The following is a 9,839-nucleotide window of genomic DNA, read 5'->3' as shown; positions in this document are numbered from 1 at the left end:
CCTCAGAAATTACAGACCGTTTCAAATTTGTGTTTTCTATCGAAATGTCTGGAACGTATTGTCGCAGATCAGTTAAAGAGCTATTTGTCAGAAAATAATCTGTATTCAAAGTATCAGTCAGCATATCGTAGGTATCATAGTACAGAAACAGCCCTTCTTCGTGTTCATAACGATGTCATGATTGCCTTAGACTCTCGTAGGGATGTCATTATGGTCATGCTAGATCTATCAGCCGCCTTTGATACTCTAGACCATGAGATATTGCTCCATAGATTACAATGTCAGTTTGGAATATCCGGTCTAGTGATTCAGTGGCTGAGATCATATTTGACAGACCGGGTTCAGCGTATTTCTGTTAATTCAACTATTTCAGAATGTGCTGTTTTAAGGTATGGTGTTCCCCAAGGTTCTGTACTGGGGCCCATCCTTTCACTTTGTACACTACTCCTTTAGATGACATTATTTCCGCTCAGGGTTTAGAGTATATGTTTTACGCAGACGATTCCCAGATTTATGTTGTTTGTAAGAGTCCTGAGGACGTTAAGTTAGATCTTGAACAGTGTGTAGCGAATATTCGTCAATGGATGACGTCAAATATGTTGTTTTTAAATGATAATAAGACCGAAGTCATACAATTTCATCACGTTTTCGCAAGGATAGCACAAAACTTGAATCTTTGAGCGTCGGCTCATGTGATATCATTCCATCAACATCAGTTAGAAACCTAGGAGTGTTACTTGACTCTGACGGTTTTATGTCTAGTCATGTAAATAACTTATGTAAATCGGCATTTTTGCCTTGTATAAATTAGGTAAAATTCGTTCCTTGATTGATGCAAATACGACAGAGAAATTGGTCCATGCTTTTGTCACATCGAAATTAGACTATTGTAACGGCCTTCTTTATGGTATTCAAAATTATCACCTCGACAAAATTCAGTCTGTACAAAATGCTGCAGCACGACTGGTTACTCGTACAAAGAAATTTGAACATATTACACCTGTATTATTTAGACTTCATTGGTTGCCAGTAAGGGAAAGGATTAAGTTCAAAATTAACCTCCTTACTTTCAAAATACTCATTGGCAACTGTCCAGATTACCTTAAGTCATTGATAGATATCCAAGTACCTCATCGCAATCTTCGCTCGTCGAATAAAGTTCTTTTAACTAGGCATGATACAAGGTACACTACTACAAACTATGGTCTTAGGGCTTTTTCAGTGGCTGCCCCGATTTTATGGAATGATCTGTCTTTAGATGTTTCTGTCCTAGAGTTTTCAATTGACACATTTAAACGATACTTGAAAACTTGTCTTTTAGAGATTGTTATAGTATGTTTTGTGATCTGTGATTTTAATTACCTCCTTTTATTGTAGAATGTACAAAGCACTGAGACGAAGTGGAGTGCGCTTTTAAGAAATGAATAATAATAATAATAATAATATAGTCATTTATGGTACACTACAACATACTGTAGACAGAAAAGGTTATATGGTACTTTGTGTGCATCATAGATGATGATTATCGGCAGGATACATCTTGACTGATAGCATGATTGGGTAAGCTGTGCACTTGTAATGAAAATATATTTCAGATACTCTATGTGTGTGGAATAAGTGTGTGTGGGTGCTGGGCGGGGAGAGATATGTGATGCATTTAGAAGGAAATGACAGGGATGGGATCAGTGTTCGGAATTCGTGGAAAATATCAACCTGTCATCAGGACTGGTAACTTCAAAAAGTTGCCTGTCCTGATACTGTGATTACTTTAATGTGCCTAAGTATTTTTGTTATACGCTGTTGAGTAGGATGAATTTACGGGAAAGAAAACTGTCTTGCCATAAAATTCGAATGGGAGCCAGGAGTCAAAATAGCAGACATAGTTTTAAAGAAGACTCCCCACACTAAAGTCAACCTGTCCGCCGGACTGGTAATTTTTATTTTACAAGTCCTGCAGAAAAACAACCAGTCTCGGACTGCCGGACAGGTGTTATTTCGAACATTGATGGTATATACTCTACAAATATGGAAGGAAAGTCAGGGTTGGCAAATCTGCATGTGGAACAAACCAGGAGGGTTGGGTATTCTATGCATCTGGAATGAGTTGGGGAGACGTGTGTGTGACACAGTGTATCCAAAATGAAAATGGAGGCAGAAAGCTGTTTGTGTCTGCTAAGAAGAGGCAGTTTGCATGACACATCCCATAGGCAGGTTCCGTGAAGGGCTGATCTGACAGGGGTCCTTATGCCTGAAAAAACACCCTTTCAGTGAACTTGTCTAACTAATGAAATTATACAATTTGCTTAACAATATCTGCATATTTTTATTTCATGATTAAGGGAAAGGTAAAAACTCATTGTTAGAAACCCACCATATATATTTGACGTTACATGTATCCCATTTTAACTATATGAAATTAAAGATCATTTACAACATTATAAAATTTCGATTGGACATATATATATACAGAGTTTCTTGAAAATATTCACACATACATCCATGCATATAAATTTACAAGGTAAGGTTACATTTTGGCAGATCTGAAACTATACAGATTTAAAATGACACTTTCGTTGAAATTTAAAAACTTTATCTGTACTATACTTACATCATCAATATTTCCATGAGGATCTGTACATGTTTTTCTTTTAATTTTTAACATTGCATTTAACAGTAAGTGAACCTTCTAATGATTGCTTTCTCTATTTTCATTTGGTGAGTCATCAAGTATTTGTTGTACTCTCAAACGCATGTTTGAACTAAATTTCTCAGCTTGCGTAAAATGCACCAATATTGTTTCCATTTAAATTCTAGTCAAAACCAGAATTAAATTGTCAACAATAACTTATGTAATCTGCACATGTACAGGATGAGTTGACAAGCTGAGTGCTGTGTACATACATGAATCTCAAAATGCTTTCGAGTAGAACAATCGCACAGTGTCACAGAGTAACAAAACTTGAGGGGAAAAACCCATTAATTAAAAAATACAGCTACTGGTCTTAATTTCCTACCTTGAGAATAATTACATATTTTCATCATTGCAAAATTTTTCTCAGAAAAAGATTTATACATGATAGCAATGAATATTATATAACTTATAAATGTGTGTTTTCCAAAAAAGAGTCACATTACATTATCTGAAAGGTCAATGAAAGATGTAAATGTTAGCAAAATGTTTGACAAAGATGAAGAAACTGAACTGTAAGTACATGCAATGAAGACTACGATAAGTCACCTGTAGTACCTTGATGAAAATCATCATGGTCTATTCAGGTATTGCACTTTCCTATTTTACCATAAAGAACAGAAATATTCTTTGAGTTGTCCTCTGAATATGAAAATTTACTGGCTACAGTACTGGAATAACAAAAATTCAGCTGTTTGATAATCAGCTGTGTTGAACAGCCAACAATTGTGAGTTTGATAAAAAATCAAAGAAATCGTTAAATACTTCAAGGAGATTCACAAACATAATATGGATGTATAATCAAAGAATCTCTTGTATTAAAATCACCGGTAAGTCAGTCTTGTTGTTTCATTCAAATGACTCACTCCATTTTAACATCAAGACTGCACATACAGTTACAAGACTGATCTGGCTCTATGGTTAACAAATCCATCTCATTATAATAGAACATTTCGCATAAATCACTGATTTCCACTGAACAACCTGACAGTCTCTAAATGTCTGAACAGTCATGCAACAGAATTTCCAGAATGTTTTTTGGTCAAGGTTTAGTTCAAAATCAGGACAAGAGAATCATACTCACCTACATTATGAAGTTAAAAATGAAAAAAAAAATCAACGACAAGACTCCATGAACACTTTATAAATTTAGTTGTACATTCATTGTAAAAGAGTATTTAAATAATATGTACATAAATTTCCCTTGAAGTTTATTTATCTTTTCTGAAGAATTCTTCATCCTGAAAGTCCAGCATTGAAATCATGCAAATATCAAAATCTATGACGTAAAGTCAAATCTGAATATAACAAATGTCTATAGTTTGACGGTGTAATCTGGTAATCATATTGTCAAATGCCTGATATTGCACAACAAATGACACTGGTCAGTCACCATCTGATATCACCTGTGTCATTGACGGCACAGGCTAAAATAATGACAATAATTGGAATCAGTAAGAAAACATTGGAATGTAAATAAAAAAGAAATTCTCTTTGGTTAATGTCATTTCCTGGTTCTTGAGAAGGCACTTTGTTTAAACCAAACAAGTACATTTTTTGATAATTAATTGAAAAGAGACGTTGTCCTGGTTATCAATACAACACACAATCATGGGTGGGTCGTGAAGTTAAGTCAAATTCACCCTCTTATATCATAGGTACATCAAAAACACTGTAAATAATGTGAAATAATGTAAAGTACTGGCTTTATAATGTATGCAGGAAAGTAAACAATAGCGTTTGATTAAAGATGTTTGGGACTACAATTTACTTACTATTATATTGAATGGTGGACAGAAGTGGTCTGGCACATACACACATATGATATGCTGCACTGATTCTTGCCAGCGTCACAATGCTGTGTTGCTACTTGGCTTTCAAATTTCAAAGCTAGCTACAATCTTGCTTATAGATAGCTGCAACCTTGTTTTCATAGGTAGCTACAATTTTGTGTAGTTTACTACAATCACATTTAGCAATGGCTACATTGTTGTATTCATAATTAGCAATTATGAGTTAAGATGGCTGCCCCATTACATGACTTTTCTGTTGATTTTTCAATGGAACAATTTTTTATGTTAAAATGTATCACTACAAGGCAGTTGATGTATCCCTTGCACAGATCATATAGCATCTCAGCCACTTGCAAGCAGTGTATTATCCATCTATTGGGGTGCATGTATACTACAAATTATATGAAGTTATAATTCTCGGATTAAATCTATTAAAGGTCTGATTTTTTGTCATAAATAGTATGATGTGTAAATCTTTCATAAAATAGAATATCAAAACATTCATTAATTGAAGGTTTCGCAAATGCTAAAGCCTGTCTAAAGCGATACCAATAGGACGGACATAACTTTAATTTGCATAGTGTTTATTTTACAGTGGTCCTTTTACAAGACTGAGTTGTCAAGTATGCTGCCGCAGAAGTACCAAGTGGACTGCACCATTTTTATAGGGGTGGCCGACAGAGTTAGGCGCCGAATAAGTAGCACGTAGTTCAACTTATAGGCAAATTCGTCTTTACAATTTGCATGAACACAAGAAAGTTCAAACGGCTTTAAATAACTTGTTCCAATGTAGGATTTATGGAACTAGTATGTAGTTGATCTTAGGCAAACATGTTCTCTAACGGCTCTAAGTAAATAATTCTTTGCCATGTTGCCAGGGCATCAGCTACCATAAAAGTTGTCAATACTCTCTCCACTTTCATTTGTCTCAATCACCCAGTGTTATTAACTCACCCTTTTGTCCCTCCTTCTGACATATCCCATTGGCACGCCTATTCAGCCCCTCACAACCATCGACCACCCCTAAAAATAATGGTACAGTTGCTAGGTACTTCTGTGGTAGTATACTTGACAAGGTCCATCTAAGGAAACTTCTATCATTTTCATTAAAAGCAACTACTGCCAAAGTTACACACTTTGCGGATCAAGATCACATTAGAGTTGAATCATCTTGCAGTGAGTTGTTACGCATCAATGGAACAATTCAAGACAGTATCATGTACTTCTTGGTGCAACATTGATCAAATTAATGTACATTTTTAGAGAGAGAGATATGCAGCCGCAATTACTTCTTAGCACAAATTGGTTTCTATAGCCATCTTAAAGTTTCCAATGTACTGATCTGTGCCTAGCTCCACTGGCCTGGGTGTTGATGTATGCAAAAATATTATCACTTACAATGACCAACGAAAAAGATCTTTCAAATGGTACACATTATTACGTTTACCTTCATGTTTACTCTGAAACTTAACAATGCTTCAGAAAGTCTTTTACGTATCTACAATTTTCATGGGCGATTCTCTGAAACTAGCAATGCAATAGACACAGGTATTACATATCTACATCTGTCATGGGTGTTTCTGGTCTAAATTCCGGTTGTTCCATTGACCTCTGCTGTTCTGCCTTCTTCTTCTTGCTTTCTTTAGATTGCTTTCTCTTCTGATGTTTTTTGAATTTTTGGATTTCCTTTTCCAGTTCAGTGTCTGGTATCAAATTCACGTCAAACACAACTTGTTTTGTTACAGGTGATGTGCCTTTTTCCTGAAGCCAATCTGATGAAAGTGGTGTAAACAAACAGATACCAGAGTATTTATTAAATGCTTTTGTTTGATAATATGGGATCCATACAGGGCTGTATTTTGTGTAAAACCCCTACTGCACACCTTACTCCATTGAACTCTAATTAGCTCACATGTTAACACACATGAGCTAATGTTGTAGCGATGTCTGTCTGTCTGTTTATCTTGGGTTTGAAATTGTGACTCACCTTAATATGTGAATTTTATTTATTTTGTAGTAAATGAAATGAAAAGTGACACAGTCTGTTTACACGATAACTCAAAAACAGCTGACGGATTCAAATCAGATTTAGTAGACAGGTTCTGAATGCTAATTGCAAAAACTGATCAGATTTTGGTTAGTGTGGCTTGCATATTAATGAAGTTATGAACAATCATTTTTTTTCATATAATGATTTCCTATGGAGACAGTAAAGAGATTGTCGGCATATATCTAGAAATACTGCAAAAATATTTCATGAAACATTTAACAGATGACAATGTCAGAACATTATGATGATACTGTGAGTGCCATGTCAATTATCTGCTCATTTGCATATTTAATGAACTTTTGTAATTAGTGATATAACTCCGAAATTCCTACACCAAATTTGATGATACCTGGTACAGATATTGATCTGATAGATATATCTAATTGAACCAATACTCAGAAGCATTGGCCAGTGTCAAGTTAATAAATAGCTCATATGCATACTTAATGAAGTTTTGTAATTAGTCATATAACTCTGAAATAACTGCACCAAATTAGATGAAATCTGCTGCAGATACTGATCTGACAGATATATGACTGTGTTGTGAAGCATTTAGTAGTGTGAATTAATTAAGGGTTTATTTGCATATTTAATGAACTTTGTAATTAGTAATATACCTCTGACATTATTGCACCAAATTTGGTGTAACCTGCTACAGATATTGATCTGATAAAATTTTAAATGTAGCGTGAAGCACTGAGCAGTATTAAGTTAACAAATAGCTCAGTTACATATTTAATGAAGATTTGTAATTAGTCATGTAACTCTGAAATAACTGCACCAAATTTGATGAAATCTGATACAGGTACTGATCAGTCAGATATCTGACTTTGTTGTGAACCATTTAGTAGTGTGAAGTTAATTAAGGGTTTATTTGCATATTTAATGAACTTTGTAATTAGTAATATAACTCTAAAATTATTGCACAAAATATAGTGAAACCTGCTACAGATATTGATCTGATAAATATTGAATTGTTGCGTGAAGCATTGAGCAGTGTCAAAATAATTAAGGGTTCATTTGCATATTTAATTATCTTTGTAACTAGTGATATTACTGCAAATTTACGGCATTAAATATGATGAAACGTGCTGCAGATGTTGATCTGCTAAATATCTTATTGTCCCATGAATAATTGAGCAGTGTCAAGTTAATAAACAGCTCATTTGCATATTAAATTAAATTTTGTAATTAGCCATTTAAGTCCGAGAGTACTGTGTGAAAGTTGATGAAACCTGCTACATATAATGATCTGACAGATATCTGATTGTTCTGTGAAGCGTACTACTATGTAATGAAGCTGTTGTAAACCATGTGAGCACATTCAGTTTACATCTGGTTTTCCTAGCTACTTAGGGTAGAATGCAGCTGGAGACAGACACAGAGTTCTTGGCTCTTTCCGATTTTCCAGCCTCGTTTGCAAATTTTTGGGACTGACACTTTCGTTTAAAGAACAGGAATTCTTCACTCTATGAGGTATCTCCAAACCAAATATGAGAGCAATATGCTCGGCAATTTAGGAGAAGATGCCGTGGATGGACAAACAGACAGACAGACACACACACACAAACAAACAAACAAACATACATATGCGAACTGATAATAAATGCTTCCAGATATATGAATGGCTGATCATTCTGCAACACAGCGAAAGGCAGAAAGCAACATATCACTTGGCAAGGATGGATTATAAATACATGACGGTTCATTGTTCTTGTTTGCGTGTCAGCTGCAAGCTCTTGTTATACTTTCCAAAGCCTGTCAAAACACCTAATACTTTTAAACATTTTGTAGAGGGACCATGACTAAAACAAAAGAACTTAAACCTGATTAAAAACTATTAAATGCTCTATTTTCTAGCTTTATTGAACTGAAGAATTCTAACAAATAGACTGATCGTAATTAGTTCCCCATCCTACAGATACAGCTATATTTATGTTAGGCAATCTAAAACACTCTTTTGATTATAGTTTTACTTGTTGGAGTGTTTCCTACCTGTGATAGCTTGTTTTTCATAAGTGTGACCATCTGAGCACTTGACGGGGTCAATCATCAGTGTCTTGGTAATTGGACACAGCAGTTTTTCAGGGATTGGATACACAGCATCGTCTATATCTTCATATTGGTGAGGCTGTAAATAAATATGGCAGAAACAAATAATATTGCAATCTTATGGTATTGAGTTTTACACCTTAAAAACTTAATAAATGATGATGAAATGCCATTCATTATTTTTTAGTGTCAGTGTACATTACATATAGTAAGGAAATTATATATAAAAGGTTACAGTGATTATATTCAAGATATCACGAGCTTCCGAACCTTTGGAATACCTTATGCATTGCGAGGTGTGAAAAAGACCGTTACATGTAATGGCCATGATGGACAGATGAAGATATTTCATATTACATCAAATTTCACTTGCCCAGAGATGGGCCTTGAAAACTTGTGCAGATTGAAATTGGCATTGTTGGGTGAAATAAAATAAAACAAAATTGCAAGAGCCAGTGACTGAAAAAGGTTAAAGTTAAATCTTGCATGTAAAATATAAAAAAAAATAATATGATTTTGACATTTTTCTACAAGTCATACCCTTTTATAAAAAAAGTCAAACCACCACCAACTACCCATTGTGTTGTATGTGATACACTACTGTACCAAAGGGATAGCTTGCTCTCTGATGCTCGCTCCTGTAATAGCAAAGACAGCTCCTACAAATTACAGGATGAAGACGGAACATTTATATTTTATCATGCTTGCAATTTCAATTCCCTGCTTTGGGTCAGCTGCAGCTTAGAAAAGCTTTACATGGTACTTGTTAGACTTGTGTAGTCAGCAAGTCACTTCTTGCCTGCTTTATCCTCTTCTCACGGCAACATGAAAGTGTAAAGTTCTCGATAGATGTAACTCATCGATATTTGTATGACATCATATATCTGTGGTATTTCTATTATCAAAGTTAATCACTATAATTGAAATACAAGCAACCTAGCAGCTAATGCAGCTTTGCGGTTTTCTCACAGTAAGAAATTTAACTGAAAACTTAGGCTAATTTCAACACAACCAAATAAGGGCATCCATAATTAAACTACCAAATCCATAAAATTTGTCCGCAAATTATTTCAGAGAAAATTTATCGTAAAAATCTAGCAAAACTTGAGAACTGTTTTCAAACTGTATGCAATTTTTCAATAAAGGGCCGAAGAAGCTACAATTTGAATTTCAATGCCTCACAGATCGGTGGTACAGTATAAGTAAAACTACATTTTGACAAAAAATGAGTGAATTGGCCCCAAAAGTTGACATA

General features: G+C 34.7%; 1 protein-coding gene across 2 annotated transcripts in view; it reads right to left on the bottom strand.

Moving 5' to 3' along the window:
* Nucleotides 1-2,298: 2,298 nt before the first annotated feature.
* The window catches only part of LOC139140819 (scavenger receptor cysteine-rich domain-containing protein DMBT1-like), a 92,084-nt gene continuing 84,543 nt past the window's right edge, over nucleotides 2,299-9,839 (bottom strand). For both annotated transcript variants that reach the window (XM_070710252.1, XM_070710253.1), the window contains 2 exons: nucleotides 8,528-8,663; nucleotides 2,299-6,254 (listed from right to left, as the gene is read on the bottom strand). In XM_070710252.1, coding sequence (XP_070566353.1) covers nucleotides 6,034-6,254; nucleotides 8,528-8,663 — 357 coding nt within the window. In that variant the 3' untranslated portion in view covers nucleotides 2,299-6,033. The remainder of the gene's footprint in view (nucleotides 6,255-8,527; nucleotides 8,664-9,839) is intronic.

The sequence above is a fragment of the Ptychodera flava genome, chromosome 9 (genome assembly GCF_041260155.1).
Source record: "Ptychodera flava strain L36383 chromosome 9, AS_Pfla_20210202, whole genome shotgun sequence".
NCBI lineage: Eukaryota > Metazoa > Hemichordata > Enteropneusta > Ptychoderidae > Ptychodera > Ptychodera flava.
This window is presented reverse-complemented; position numbering and strand designations above follow the sequence as displayed.